The 16,417-nt window shown below is 38.8% G+C and overlaps 1 protein-coding gene across 1 annotated transcript in view; it reads left to right on the forward strand.

Annotated features, from left to right (window-relative positions):
* Positions 1-5,272, forward strand: part of LOC136874856 (protein takeout) — a 177,689-nt gene extending 172,417 nt beyond the window's left edge. The window contains exon 7 of the mRNA XM_067148538.2: positions 4,576-5,272. Coding sequence (XP_067004639.2) covers positions 4,576-4,727 — 152 coding nt within the window. The 3' untranslated portion in view covers positions 4,728-5,272. The remainder of the gene's footprint in view (positions 1-4,575) is intronic.
* Positions 5,273-16,417: the final 11,145 nt, after the last annotated feature.

The raw sequence follows: 16,417 nt of genomic DNA on the forward strand, positions 1-16,417 counted from the left end.
ATATAACAACATTCTGCCGAAAATCGCATAGCACTTCTCCTGTCTCATACATCTTACACACCAGATGGAATAACCTTACCATGCTGGTAATTCTGAGGGAATGTCATCAATTCCAGGTGCCTTTTTCCTATTTAGATCTCTCACAGCTCTGTCAAACTCTGACCTCAAAATTGGGTCTCCCATTTCATCAGCATCAACAGCCTCTTCTTGTTCCAGAAACAAATCATCTACGTCTTAACCTTGATACAACTGTTGGATATGTTCCTGCCATCTTTCTGCTTTGTCGTCTTTCCCTAGAAGTGGCTTTCCATCTGACCTCTTAATATTCATACACCTAGATTTCCTTTCTCCAAAGGTTTCCTTCATTTTCCTGTATGCAGCAACCACCTTTCCTAGGACCATACAATCTTCAACATCCTTGCACTTCTCTTTCAGTCATTCTTCCTTAGCTACCTTGCACTTTCTATCTACTTCATTATTTAATCGCCTGTATTCTGTTCTGCCCTCTGCATTTCTAGCATTCTTGTATTTTCGTCGTTCATCAATCAGGTCTAGTATTTCCTGAGTTATCCACGGATTCTTAGTTGATCTTTTCTTCCTTCCTAACATTTCTTCAGCAGCCTTACTGGCTTCATTTTTCATGACTGTCCACTCTTCCTCTATTGCGTTTCCTTCAGCCTTTTCATTTAGTCCTCGTGCAACATGTTCCTTGAAACAATCCTTCGCACTTTTTCCTTCAACTTGTGTAGATCCCATCTCCTTGCATTCCTTCCTATCTTCAATTTCTTCAACTTCAGATGGCATTTCGTGACCAACAAGTTGTGGTCAGAGTCCACGTCTGCCCTGGGAATGTTTTGCAATCCAACACCTGGTTTCTGAATCTCTACCTAAACATAATGAAGTCTATTTGATACCTTCCACTGTCTCCAGGTCTCGTTCATGTATACAGCCATCGTTTGTGGTGTTTGAACCAAGTATTGGCAAGGACTAAATTATGATCGGTGCAGAATTCAACCAGCCGGCTTCCTATTTCATTCCTTTGTCGCAGTCCAAATACTCCGACTCTGTTACTTTCTCTTCCTTGTCCTACCACTGCATTCCAATCTCCCATCACAATTAGATTGTCGTCACCATTCACGTATTGTATTGTATCTTCTATCTCTTTGTATATTCTTTCGATTTCTTCATCACCCGTTGAACTAGTAGGCATATAGACCTGCATTGTTGTGGTGGGCATTGGCTTGGTGTCTATGTTGACAACAATAATCCTTTCACTATACTGGGTGCAGTAGCTTACCCGCTGCCCTATTTTCTTATTCATTATTAAATCAATTCCGTCATTTCCCCTGTTTGATTTTGTGTTGATAATTCGGTAGTTGCCTGACCAAAAATCCTGCTCTTCCTGCCTACGTACTTCACTTATACCTACTACATCTAACTTTAGTGTATCCATATCCATTTTCAGACTCTCTAGCCTACTGCAACGATTCAAACTTCTAACATTCCACGCTTCAACTCGCAGAATGTCAGTATCCATCTTCCTGTTGATTTCCACCTCTCATGCAGTCCCCACTTTGAGATCCAATGCGGGACCTTTATACCTCCAGAATATTTTACCGGGAGGATCATCAGTATATCAATCATACAGAGAGAGATGCATGTCTTCGGGAGCTAGTTACGGCTGTAGTTTCCCGTTGTTTTCTGCCATGTAGCAGTATCAACACAGCTAATCCATATTGAGTATTATTACAAGCCCATATCAGTCAATCGTCTAGACTACCGCCCTTGCAACTTCCGAAAGTCTGCTACTCCCCTTTCAATGAACCATCCGTTAGTCTGGTCTCTCAACAGATACCCATCCGATATGGTTGAACCTGCGGCTCGGCTATCTGCTTCATTGGGACGCGCAAGCCTCCCCAACGCGGCAATGTCACATGGTTCGCAGGGGATTGACATTCCGCCATTTTCCCGCAGAATGGCCGACTGACGTCTCTCTTTCTTTATACCCAAGGAACAACCATGAGTTTACAGAAATGATGACAAAAATGACAGTATGTTACTTCCCTGCTGCAAGCAGTCAGATACGTTGCCACAGTAACCTGTATGTTCGTTCTCGGTCTGTCGGTTACTCAATCCAGAACATGATACCCGCAGAAAATGGTCATATTCTCTGTCGTTTGAAGAGTAAGCTAAATCGTGAACATAAAAAAAATGTTTATAATGAAGAGACGTTTCACGTACAATCCACGGATTTTCCAGAAAATCAGTAGTATAAGAGAAAATGGAGGGAAACTGTTCAGATTTTCCTATTCAAAGATTTTTAAATCATATGCATATAAAAATCTCCCCCAAGATTAATGTGACGTTTCGTCGAGATCTATCTAGCCGTTTCGCTGGAAAATAAAAACCACCGATTCGGTTTTAAGTTGACCTAAAACGGATATATATCTGAAAAATTGGCAAAACAAACGAAATTACAGACAGTGGAACCCCTACAACTTAATTTATATAGATTTTCCACCGGCCATAGTTGCTTTTTATTAACTCCCTCGTGGTTGCTTATTCAACCATACGGTACTGCTTAACATTTCTACTTTTACAACCTTCCTTTCTATCACATATATTTTAACTAGAACAAAAACAGCTTCATGATCACTTATACAATCTATACTTCAATTTCTCGATTGAGTACATCTGATTTTTTAAGCACTGTGTCTAAAATACTTTTACATTTAGATGGTTCCATCACTTTCTGATTCATCTGTTCTTCCCTGATTAACTTAACCATTTGTTGGCCATGTTTTCTGTCATCATTACCGTTCCAATTAACATTTGGTATATGTAGAACATCCGCTACAATCACGTCCCTTTCAGAGTCGTTTTTCAGATAGCTGATTATCTTATCAAATAATTCTACGTCAGTGTCATCCTTTTTAATACATAACACCCCATAAACATCAAGTTTGTCCATTATCTTTAGATATGAGCATTACACCCAGAAAATTCATGGTTTTTATTCTTAATTTTTTCATTGTTTACTTAATTTTCGTACACCGATATGAATACTCCCTTTCCTTTCGAATCTCTCATATCTCTACGGTAAACACTCCAGCTCTGGAAGAAAACTTCCGCTTCTGTAATCTCCATTCTTAGCCATAATTTAACTCGTGTTACAGTATCTTGTATATATGTCAATTAAATTAATTCTGTTCCTTTCCTTACAATAATTCTACATTTACCACTAACAACTTTATGTGACCTTTACATAACTTCAACCGCCCTGAAATCTCATTACTGTTCCCTAGCCCACCTTGTTTCCCTGAACTTACCTCTCTAGAACCCTTCTAACTTATACGTACCACTGCAGTTCAAGTGAAGGTCATCTGAGCCGAGAACCCTACCTCCTACCCATGCATTAGGATCTATCTACAAATCTCACTCCTAGTTTCCCCACATAACCATTCCATAGTCTCATTTAAATACTCGATCACTTTCCAGTCAGAATCCCACCTACACAGTCACTGATAACAATCTCCACTTCCTTAAACTTCTCCCTACCGAGCACCATAGCTGCAGTTGCTTAAGTGCGGCCAGTATCTAGTATTCGGGAGATAGCGGGTTCGAACCCCACTGTCGGCCCTGAAGTGAGTTTTCGTGGTTTCGACCGCGCTGCATTAACCAGAATATGCACATCTCCAACTACACTGCCGGAAAAAGTCATGCAACTTCCTCAAGGACTGTGTTCAGTGGGTGGCACCAGGCTATAATACGTGCATACCGAGTTGTTGTGTTAGTAATTAATTTGTCACGGACATCCACAACTTCCCTCCCCTCCCCCCACATACATACACTCATACGCCTACCGTATCCTGTACATTGTCTGAGGGAGATTTCTACCTTATTTCCTGTCCCCTGTTAATACCCTAATTATCTTTCTCAAACTCTAACTCTTCCCTCACACGTCTTAATGCCTGCTCACACCCACGATCCTTGCACCTAGATTCCTTAGTCATTCTGTAATCTGCTTACGGAAAAATTATTTTATAATTCAGCGAAAGTAATGTTTTATTTGAATACAGAAATATCAAATCTACTTCCACCATGGACAATCCTTCTTGATATGGGTAATGATGAGGGCGTGGAATTTTTCTTGCTAGCATAGACTACACTACACTATTCAGAATAGGATTCCAGTCCTCCCTTACTGGTCTTACAATTTCAACTGAGAAGCTACCTACCATCTCAATTAGTCGTTACAGATGCTGTTATGTTGGTGAACAAAAAATATGGGTCTGCTTTCCTATCTTCTAGTGAACATTCAAGATAGAGGGGTGGTGCAAAACTCCTTAATTTTTCATGGCCGTGGCCACTACGTTCCAAATGCTACCCGTTTCCCATCCTTGTGTCGCTGAATACTTTATATGTGTTAGTGCAAAATTAAACTACTAAATCTTTTACTGAATGTAGTTTGGAACTTAATCACTTGTTTACCATCTGAGAGGCTCTACATATAATATTAAAACATTTATTTTTATGGTCATTTTGTTGATTATAATAAATTTTGTGTTGTTTTAGGTGACGCTACCAACAAGTTCTTGAATGAGAACCATAAGGAAGCCTTCGAAACACTGAAGTCTCTTCCAGAAGAAGCTTTCGGACAGTTTTTCAAAGAAATGGGAAATAAAATATTCGCTCAGTATCCTATCGATGAGCTGTTCCTCAAGTGAGCTCCAGTATGAAAGTCCCAACACTGTTATGGATGTATGCTGATTTAACCAACGTGAAAACTCTCTATGTTTTTTAGGTGTGGCATCTACATCATCAACTATATAATCAACGTGAAATAGTTTATATTTTCATACTGATGAATAACACACGAAATTCATTCTGGGCCGGTAAATGTATCAAACGGACAAATTACTACATGGGAACCTAGTTAGTTATGAACAAACATGAACAAAAATACATAAAATATCATCAGTTTTCTGAAACGCAGCATGAAAAGGATGGTTGTAGATTACCAATGAGGCGTACCTCACTTCGCTTCGCCCAACATGTCCACGAAGTCGTCGTTTCATTATTTTCCTGAGAGCTGACAACCACGCAATAAAACATTTACCATTATCACTATGTTTATTTTCTTATGCTGTTATTTGTGACGTACTGGTAAGTTATTTCAAAGTGATGCTCACTGAAGATATGTTGTACGGTACTGTGTCATTTCTATTGTTATTCTCTGTAAGTAAAAATAAACTTTAGTACTATTTCATGATATGATTTTCCTTGATTCGACAAAACGTTGACCTTCTAAAAGTAGTACTAATGAAAGGTACATATTTAATAATCAGATCTGACTAGAATCTTCCTCCAGTTAGTTGAAAATATGAGTGTCTTTTCCTGAATATTGGATACCAGCCTAAAAATATCCCATCGCTTTTCTTAATACACTTTAATATATACAAATAAAATATTCTTTATTCTTTATTATTCTTTATTATTATTATTTTTCTCCAGATCACAGTAACCAAATACCCAATCGATCCATTGAATGAGAAAAATAACAATGTTCATCCTAAGCCACCAAATTCCACCAACAGAAATTGACAACACAAATTCCTAATAAAATTAATAATACAAACGGAAATTATAATAATAGTAATAAACCCCAAACGTACTCCTTGGACATGCCATGAAGTCCGTTGGATACTCCGGAAACTTGACCCACAAAGTTTGGGTCAACACAGTAGTCATCCTCCGTACCTTCATGCCACGTCCATCGTCTCCCCTAAATATATCTATTGCCACTCCAAATTATGTTCTTTAAATAAAATATGTCCTTATGCACTCAGCACTTTCGTCACATTCATCCTTACCGTCACGGCACATTCCTTCACCGCTATTGTACTTCTGCTTGACACACTCCGGATTCCTGAGTCCACACTCCCTTACATCACCAGTCTGGACTTTGTTTACATTCATCTGCTCATGTTGCAACTTTATCCTTGTGCTACTTCTCTGTTACTGCACTTCATATTTAACCCTACCTAATCTAATTCAAAAATCCAGCCACACTCCGCATTAAATTTGCCATCCCGTTTCCATGAAAATATACCATCAGTCTTTCTATAACTTAACAACTTCTCCATACTTCTCCAAGACTTAATCAATAATACCTCCATAAATAATACTACAACAGTAAATACACCACCACTTCTCTATACTTCTCCAATACCACATTTCATCATACCAAACCGCCATCCCTTCACCTTCATCTCTTACTCACAAGTTATTCATAATTCAATACCAACACAACTACCATCACTTTACCATCTTCCCACTACAAGAATAAATAGCCCATCAATAAATAATTCTACAACAATAAATACACCATCATTTCTCTATACTTCTCCAGCACCACATTTCAACATCAACACAACTACCATCACTTTACCATCTTCCCACTACAACAATAAATAGCCCATCAATAAATAATTCTACAACAATAAATACACCATCATTTCTCTATACTTCTCCAGCACGACATTTCAACATCAAGCCAACATCACTTACCACTTACTCGCTCCATCAATTCAATGCCATCACATAAATTTGCCATCAGGTTTCAATGAAAATATACCATCAATCCTTCTTTAACTTAACAACTTCTCCATACTTCTCCACGACTTAATAAATTATACCTCAATAAATAATACTGCAACAGTAGATACACCACTTCTCTCTACTTCTCCCACACCATCTTTCAACATACCAAACCGCCATCAATTACACCTTCAACCCTTACTCACAAATTACTCATAATTCAATACCAACACAACTACCATCACTTTACCAGTTTCCCAATACAAGAATAAATGCACCCATCCCTAAATAATTTTACAACAATAAATACACCACCACTTCTCTATACTTCTCCAACACTACATTTCAACATCAAGCCAACTTCACTTACCACTTCCTCGCTCCATCAATCCAATACCACACATATTCATCAATATATAATACTACAACAATAGATACGCCACCACTTCTCTATACTTCTCTAACACTACATTTCCACATACCAAGCCACTTTCACTTACCACTGCATCTCTTACTCACAGCTTTTACCATCTTCACATTACAACAATAAATACACCACCATTTCTCCCTACTTCTCCCACCCCACCTTTCAACATTCATTCATCAATAAATAATACTACAACAATAAATACACCCACCACTTCTCTATACTTCTCCAGCACCACATTTCAATCTACCAAACCTCCTTCACTTACACTTCATACCATACTAACAGCTTACTCATATTTCAATACCAACACATCAATAAATCATACTACAACAATACATACACCACCACTTACTCTTAAATTCCATACCAACACATCTGCCCTCACTCTACCATCTACCACTTACGACTTCATCCGTTACTAACAAATTACTCGTAATTCAACATCAACTCATCAATAACTCATACCACAACAATTAATACACCACCCCTTCTCAATACTTCTCCAACACCACATTTCAATAAACTCAACCGTCTTCACTTATTCTGTCATCGAACCATACCAGCGAACATCACTTCTCAACTCTACATTCTGTCGTCAAACCATCTTTAACTTCGCTCTTCAATACACTAATGCTTTTTTGCTTCGAGTAACAACACCCCTCTAATTTCCACCTGTACCCCACATGTCTGTCAATTTTCTGTGCCTTCCTGCTTCTCTACCACCTCTCTTGGCCGCCATTTCATCACTATCTTCACTCTGTTGGTTTCCTTTGCCTCCAACTTCAGCTCCACTCAGGTCCCTTAAACTTCTGCTCCTCCCTCTGCTCCTACTCATATCCAGACTCTCCCAGGTCGCCCCTGACCTTACCTTTTTACCCTTCGCTTCTCTTACTTCACTGCTTTCACTTTCCTGCCTATCCTCTTCACTGATTATGGTCCCATTTTCACTTGGCCCCTCTCCCTGCCTCACTTCACATAGACTACTGATACTTTTGGTGTGTTTTGCCTATCATCGCTACTGATCGCTGCTCTTCCCTCGTTTTCTTCGTCTTGTTCTATCTTCATTTCTAAGTCCATCAATCTATTCACAGACCAGATTCTCTTCCAGTTGCTGCCTGTCACAACTAGTTCCTGTCCTTTGATCGTTGCTCTCAGCCCCTGCTTTACAGCTCGAATGTTGTGTTTTCTCAGTATTTTTTCATTCCTAATCGCCTCCATTCCCACGTCTCTCTTGATCCATATTTTTCCCTCTGCACATTCCCCGCATTGCCCAACACAGCATCCGCCATCAGCGTAGAAAGCAGTTGAACTTTGATAGGCCTGTTGCCTTTAATTCTCCCCACTCTCTGCACATCATCTATGTCTACTTCACTAAAATTTACTTTCAATTTCCCCTATATTAAGTCCACTACCTTGTAGGTTGTAAGCACTTTATCTTCTCTCAATTCCTCCGGCACACCATATATAAATAGGCATTTCTTCCTGCGATTTAAAGTGTTGGCTTCCACTTCTGCTTTCAGTTTCAACGTCTCCTCCTCTAGTCGTCCTATTTTTTCCCTTAATGTTGCAACTTCTTCAGCGTTTTTCCTCACTTGTGCTGTTGTATCGCCAGCCCTTTCTCGTAACCATACCTTCATTTCAAATAAAATATGTGTAAATTTATCCGATACTACATAGAATCATAGATATGTTTTGGGGCTTAGAAGATGAGAGAGCAAGTACAGATTCTTTGGTTGTTCCCCTCTAAATAGTCTCTCGCGACATGCAGGGATACAGATAATGCATCCTTTCCACTGGCGTAGGCAGGGAGGGGATACACGGGGCATGGACACCCCAAAATATTTCCTGAAACTAGAGCGAAGATCAGCCGTTGTTTTACGTACGGTACGAATAAATTAAGAACTTACGCCGAAATTTTAAATTAACGTATACACAAATAATCTACTAGCATGGCTCAGTAGGGCTATGTCTGTACTTCTTGAAGGAGCTTGAATGAAAAGAAAGCACTTAGGATTGTGATGCGCGGGGATACTCCTCTTCGTAGAGGCCTCAGTATTGAAAATATAACCGCGTGTTGACAAATGTTAAGAGACGAGGAGAAGGACAATTAGCAAGGGATTACTCAGTAGGTGGCCGGAATGAGACCACCGAGAAAACGGGGGCCACGACCAGAAACAGTTGCTAGCTTACATCATCGTTTCAGCTTTTGTACCTCGGTTCCTGGAAACAACAAATTCCCAGGGACCCTGAAACAGCTGGTCGCGATTGTCGGGTAGTACCGCGGTTTAAGTTGCATTGTTGGGAAAACTGTAACAGGATTGTGCACTGCACGACAGTTCCCCATTGTGCCATATTAGTGACCTTTTTGAAGATGGACCGTTTTGTCATAAAGTATCCTAAACTATGTACATCCTCGGTAAGTTATGATTGGCACTAACATTTAGTAGCAATACACGATCGCGAATGCATGCCTACGTTCTATAGGTAGGCCTGTCTGTTTTGTCAAATGCCCAGGACTGATTGGAATCAAACGGCACCATAGAAAGTGCGGGTAACTATTTTGTAATTGGCGGACGTGATTGTTCAGTTTCAATGGTTCTATCATCTCATCAAGATGGCCGAAGCTTGAATCGCAGTCGATGGATACACAATTTTTGGAATGGGAAGTCGGATTCTGCTTAAAACCGTAGATCCCGCCGCTAAGATGTAAATTCTCACGAACCCTAAGTTTGCTTACTTTTGAAACATAACCGAATCGTTTATGACGGCGTACGTTGGTATCCAGCCATCATTCGGGCTTACCTTATACCTTAAATGGTGAATGGATCCAGTGGTGTACCCAGAAAATAATTTCAGTGGGTGAGTGTAAGTCCAGGCCAGTAGCGTGGATATGACTTTTCCTTGGAAGGGGAATTTGAAGAGAAGGCCAAACCTACCGAGTGCGGTGACGGATCTTCAATATATATTGTTGGTTTTGATGGTTACGATGGAATTATATCCAGTGGCGTGCACTGAACCCCATCTACACCAGTGCTGCTGGAGTAAATAACTTTTTATTTGTATTTACTTATTATTCCTCGGAGCGCTTGTTATTTTAGTTTAAAAACTGCGAATATCTAAGCCAAGTACAGGTGTCTCGACGATCCACTCGCACTACCGCAGTTCAGCTTCTCCAAGGAGCTGGGTTTCCTTGCCGGCACGAAAGAGAGCTACCCCAGCGAAATTTAAGTCGCTTGGATGACACATGCACTTGACGCTTCCTTGCCCTGGGTGCGGGGCGGGGCTGTGGGTCCTCCCCCAACAGAAATTTACGGTGACAGGCCAGCTAGCTTAGGTAGGGCATTTTAGTTCTAATACTTGATACTCGACGTGTTCAGCGCCATACACTAGAGGCTACAACAAAAATATCAACAAATTAACAGTATAGCCACTTACACATCGTCTTGCTAATAAAAATAGAGCCTGGTTATGAAATCAATTGTAATATAAAATATATTTTATTTTTGTATTTCGGCATGTATAAAGTTTTTTCGAGCAATTCATTGATGGCACGTGTACAGTATGTTTTCCGATAGCCGCAGAAAAATATTTAGGTTGCCCAGCATGAACACAGAGTTAAGCGCGAAGTAAAGGAATGTTGTATTTGGTTGTCTGTAATGGTGATATATACAGTAGTGAATTTTTGTAGTGTTCCCCTTGGATTACAGGTGAAGTTTTCGTGAGTTCTGTGCCATTATTCATGAATATAAAGTGTGTTATGTGTCGTGACGCTGCAGATTAAGTTATGATGGTGTCGGCACTGCCGTGAATATCAGTTTGGAAATATGCGCGAATGTGTAGTGGAAAATATTCTTGAAAGGCCTTTCTCAGGTAGACCTTTCCACGAAAAATGCAGCCTTATAAAAGAAGGCAGGCCAACTCCAGATTTACCAAGCTTAACAAAACAAATAAAAGGTTTCACTAGGCACTTCACTGCTTCTTCGTACGAAAAATATGTTTAGTTGACAGGATGCACCAAAGTGAATGCTGTGTTCTGTTGGTTTTGCCTTCTTTTTGATAAAGACAGAAAGACGGGGTATATTAATTTGGGAAATTTTATCAATGCAGCTCTTTTTCACGAAGAGTCTATAGGACACAGAGCATCTTATTAGCGTCGCTTGGCAAAGTTAGGGTGGACACACAACTAGATGACCAGCTCAAACAGAGAACCACATTTCATAACGAGAGAGTAAAACAGAACAGGGAATTCTTGAAGCGTTTCGTTAATGGTATGTGCTTTTTATGTAAGCGAGAACTTTCTTCCCGAGGGCATGGTAAGTGTGAAACTTCAGTTAATAGAGGTAACTACATGGAGCTGTTAAAATACACTGCAGAATATGACCCTCTCTTGAAAAGCCACAGATATCCACAATTTTTAGGGGTGTATCAAATAGAATTCAGAATGATTTAATTGATGCAGTGGCAAACTCGTTGCTGGAAGAAATAAAATCTGAATTGAAAGAAGCCAAGTTTGCTTTAGTTTTAGTGGACGAGACGATTGATGTTTCCAACACTGCACAACTCTCTGTAGTTCTACGTTAACTTTACAATGGGCAAACAAAGGAAAGATTTGTCGGGCACAGTAACGTCAGTAAAAATAGAACAGCTTTAGGCATTTCAGAAATTGTAAGACAATATTTGACTGAGTTTGACTGTAATAAGGTAATTACGCAGTCTTACGGTGGAGCTGCTTCAATGGCCGGGCATATGAATGGAGTGCAAGCTTTAATTAAAAGAACACATCCTCAAGCTTTATTTATTCATTGCTATGCGCACTGCTTGAATCTAGTTTTGTCCCATACCGTGAACAAGTTGTCTGAATGCAAAATATTTTTAGCCCTCTTCACCGAAACGGGCTAAATTCATGGAAGAGTATTTGCAGAGAAGACTTCCTAGTCTTTCACCTACTGGGTGGAACCACTGCCTTCGTGATGTACAGGGCGTACTGTAGTTCCGATGATGTCACGCAAAGAGGCGAACTATTTCCTCCGCCCGGCCCGTGCAATGCAAAGACTTGATACGTCTGTACATTGTAATTATGAAATATCTACGCGCTCAAAGCTTCAGTGCTTTACTCGTCAATGTACCCAACAAATAATTATTATGCATTAATACAAATATGGATACAACAAACGTACAATAATAATAATAATAATAATAATAATAATAATAATAATAATAATAATAATAATAATAATAATAATAATAATAATAATAATTATTATTACCGTGTTTTGGTGGATCAGCAGAGGTGAAAGAAGGTGCGGGCTGGAATGGGACTAACTACAAGTCCGAAAGATGAATTAAAATTTCAATAAAGGTTATAAAATACCAAAACTTAACAAGATTTAACAAGGAGTTTTAGACTTCAACCAATAACAACAAGTCAACCAATAACCAACAATAAGGTCCAAGACCAGGAAGGTCAAGATTTAGAAGCAATTTAACATATTTTTGCTAGGTGAAATAACAATAAAACAAAAATCAGGTGCAAGTATGATTTTCCAAACTCAAACACAAGTTCAGGGATCTTTACACGTTCTGGGCTTCAAGCCCCAGTTTTACATTCCTTGAGCTATTAGCTCCACTTTACCACGGTACACACTTGATCAAAAGGGCAGAAAACCCTTTCACACAAGGAGCACTTGCTCCCATCTAACACAATCAGGCCTTCTAGAGGCACTTATCAAAATATAAGAAGGAGCCGACCCTCTCTCAATTTTTCAAGCCTATCAAAAGGCCATAAACGGACTTTACTACAAACTGCCCTCAAGGCACACTTACAAAGAAACAGGGGTATCTTGTAACCATTCTACCGGGCCTTAGTGGACAAATACTAGGTTAATAAAAATGGCCCAAAACGCAAAAGGAATGGAGGCGTGAATTAGCACTCCTAAATACACATTTTAAAACCTAAGAGCCATTAGGCCTATTGCACAGGGACTAATCCTAATCTATGGAGGTGACTTGTATACAAAATAAATTTAACACATTAAGAAGGAAGAGAAAATCGGTTACGAAAACGTAGTCACCTCGAATTCAAAATGAAGGGGAGATCGAGAGGGTAAAGCACACTCTATCCCCGAATTACAGTTGAAGATAAATGAAGTTTTACAAAATAGGAAAAGGTTTACATGTTTTAAGTTATAGGTTACATATTAAAGGTTTCGAACCTGCCCCGCGGGTTAAACTGCTGAGCTAGCAAGGAAAAAAGAAAGATGATAAACGGCCACTACCTTGTTGAAGAGCTGCTGCCCGAAGGAAGAGGCGCTACCCGCCCCCTGCTATACTTCCATACACTAAGCTAGATGATGTTGAAGTGGCCAAGAGCCAAGAAAATCAGCAGTTTTTAAACCCTGGTGGAAGATTCGAGACCTTTCATTAATAATAAAGACACACCCACTCAACTTTATTGGGTAGCTAAGAGTTACACATGGAAATTCGAAGAAGAAACCTCTGATAGGTGGAAAATTGATTACAGAAATAACTGATTGGCTAAGTTCAAAACAGGCGGAAAGAAAGCTTAATATTGCCAACCCACAAATGAAAGAACAAAATTTAGTAAAGACCAAAACTTATAAATACAAAATTTCTTCAACAAAAGTTCCTTCACTTCGCACCAGAGTGCATGGTCATTGTTTTTGGTAGAGACATCTGTGAGAGAATGTCCACACTTCTTGATAATTAGTAAACAAAAACAATTCGGAATTAACACAGTGACATCTTCAGATAAACGGTTGAATTAATTCAGTTCTAAAGTTCAGAGTTTCATCAGTAGAGGAGTAATTTAAGGCGGAAAATTCAAATGTGCGGCGAATAGGTGTACCAACCGGTACAATAATAATAATAATAATAATAATAATAATAATAATAATAATAATAATAATAATAATAATAATAATAATAATAATAATAATAATAATAATTGTTACGGAGTATAGTGGATGTGCAGAAGTGAAAGAAGGTGCGGGGGTGAACAGGTCTCAAAATACGAAATTAAATTTAAGATAAAATTTAACAAGGTTATATTTTCTTTTCAAGATCAAGAAATAACAAATAGAACAGGTACTCAGTAGCCGAAACACAATTCGAAAATGTACAATTACAGTGATTACAGGATTTGGCCTCCGAGAGCCAAACACACAATTCTTGAGCTATAAGCCCAACCTTACGATATACAGAATTCAACAAAGGGGCAGAAGACCCCAATCATGCCTAGGAGCATTTGCTCCTCTTTACACGGTAAAGCCTCCTCGAGGCATACAACAACTCGATTTTCAAGAAAGAGCAACTCGCTCTCAAAATTTAAGCCTATCAAAGGCCACACCAAACTCCACATTCAAGTTGTCCTCCAAGGACATGAAAACAGGGGTAAAAATACCCAACCTACTGAGGCCTATTAAGTAAAGAAACAGGTAAATTACATGGCCTCTAAAATACCAGCTTGAGAGGAGGCGTTCTTGCACTCCTAACACATTTTATATAAAACCTACTTGGCACTAGGCCGTTACTGCAAGGGCTAATCCCATACTAAAGAGATGACTTTAGAAGGAAACAATTTACATTACGTTAAGGAAGAAACGGTTGTGAAAATAAGTTCACCTCAATGCAATATGAGTGGGAGCTCGAGAGGGTTAAGCACTCTCTATCCCAATATGTAGTTTAAAAGATAGAATTGATACTATAGAATTGATCCTAAGTGTCTTTACATTTTAGGGGAAAGTTACATGGTGGAAAGGCTTCGGACCTGCCCCGAGAGTTAAACTGCTGAGCTGACAAGAAAAGAAGTTATTAAACGGCCATTACCTGGTGGCTGAACTGCTGTCCGAAGAAAGAGGCGCTTCCCGCCCCCTGCTACGTACTTTACGCACTGATAGATGATACTGAAGTGGCCTGGAGACCCGAAAATCAGCAGTTTATATACCCTCGTGGAAAGTTCGAGGCGTTTCAGGAATGAGAACACCCTCCCACAAAAATTTTATTGGTTAACGACGAAAACCCCTACACTAGATGAGGAAGAAACACCTTATTGGTGGAAAATTAATTACAGGAAAATTATGATTGGCCAGTTTCAAAACTGGCAGAAAGAAAGGGTTAATATTGCCAACTTAAACAATAACTGAAAGAAATTTAACAAAGAAAAAACTTATGAATTCCAAATTTCTCCAAAAACATAGTTCTTTCACTTCGCACTAGGGTGCACAATTGTAGTTCTTCAGTAGTGCCATCTGGAAGAGAATGTCCACACTTCTTACTACAGGCAAAACAAAAATACATCGAAAACGACCCAGTTCAGAAACTTCAAAATTTCCAAGTAGTGACATCTTCTGAGAAACTTGAAAATTAACAGAGTAAATAAAGTTCAGACTTCCTCCAGTAGAGGAGTTTCAACTGGTGCAAAGTTTGAATTAGCGGCGTGGGGGTGTACCACCCGGTACAATAATAATAATAATAATAATAATAATAATAATAATAATAATAATAATAATAATAATAATAATAATAATAATAATAATAATAATAATAGACTATACGTCCATAATTCTAGATGGTCATAAATACAGTGGATTTCTTGTTTTTTTTCTTGACACTTCTGGCACTATCCTTCGAAGACTTTCTTGAGACCCTTTCTTCCACACAATCATTTTTATCATTTTTTGTTTAAGAATAGCCCACGTTTTCCCGAATATTAATGCACTGACCAGCAAGATCCGTTAGTTACTTCTCACATTCACGGAAACTTCGAGGAATCATTCCTTAAGTATTACTTACTAACATCTAAATGTTATCTACCAACAATAGTTTAATTTTAAAACTGTAAATAGTATACATAAAAATCATTAGCAGAAGGTTAGGTTTTATAAATCGCATTTAGTTCAACATTTTTAGATTGAGTTTTGTTTTTACTCGCATTAATTTTTGGAAGAAGAGGCAGGTTCGATTGGTTACTGTCCACTTTTATGCTTGTTCTGTGTCAACAATAAAATGCCCTGCTGTAAATCTGTGTGACAAGAAAGTCAAAAGCAGAACTCATCGTCAGCTCGGGGAAACGAGTGAAACATGCTCCTTTATTCTTCGTAACAGGTACATTTTCGGTTGGAATTTTCGGTTTTCATGAAAGTAACCTGCCTTCATACAAAGAAAATGAAAATATTAGGGTATATTTACTTGTATATTTGTATTTTTGCCGTGGTACGCCCAAGTTCTTAGCATTGTGGCAACTGCGAACTTTCACACACTGTATTTAAATTCGCAACACATCATATTTCCACAAAAACGTCTTATTCGATAACAGTTAAAATAAATTCCACGAGAAGTATTACGTCCCTTGAATTTACATCACTCACC

This window comes from Anabrus simplex, chromosome 5, assembly GCF_040414725.1.
Source record: "Anabrus simplex isolate iqAnaSimp1 chromosome 5, ASM4041472v1, whole genome shotgun sequence".
In the NCBI taxonomy this organism is placed as follows: Eukaryota; Metazoa; Arthropoda; class Insecta; order Orthoptera; family Tettigoniidae; genus Anabrus; species Anabrus simplex.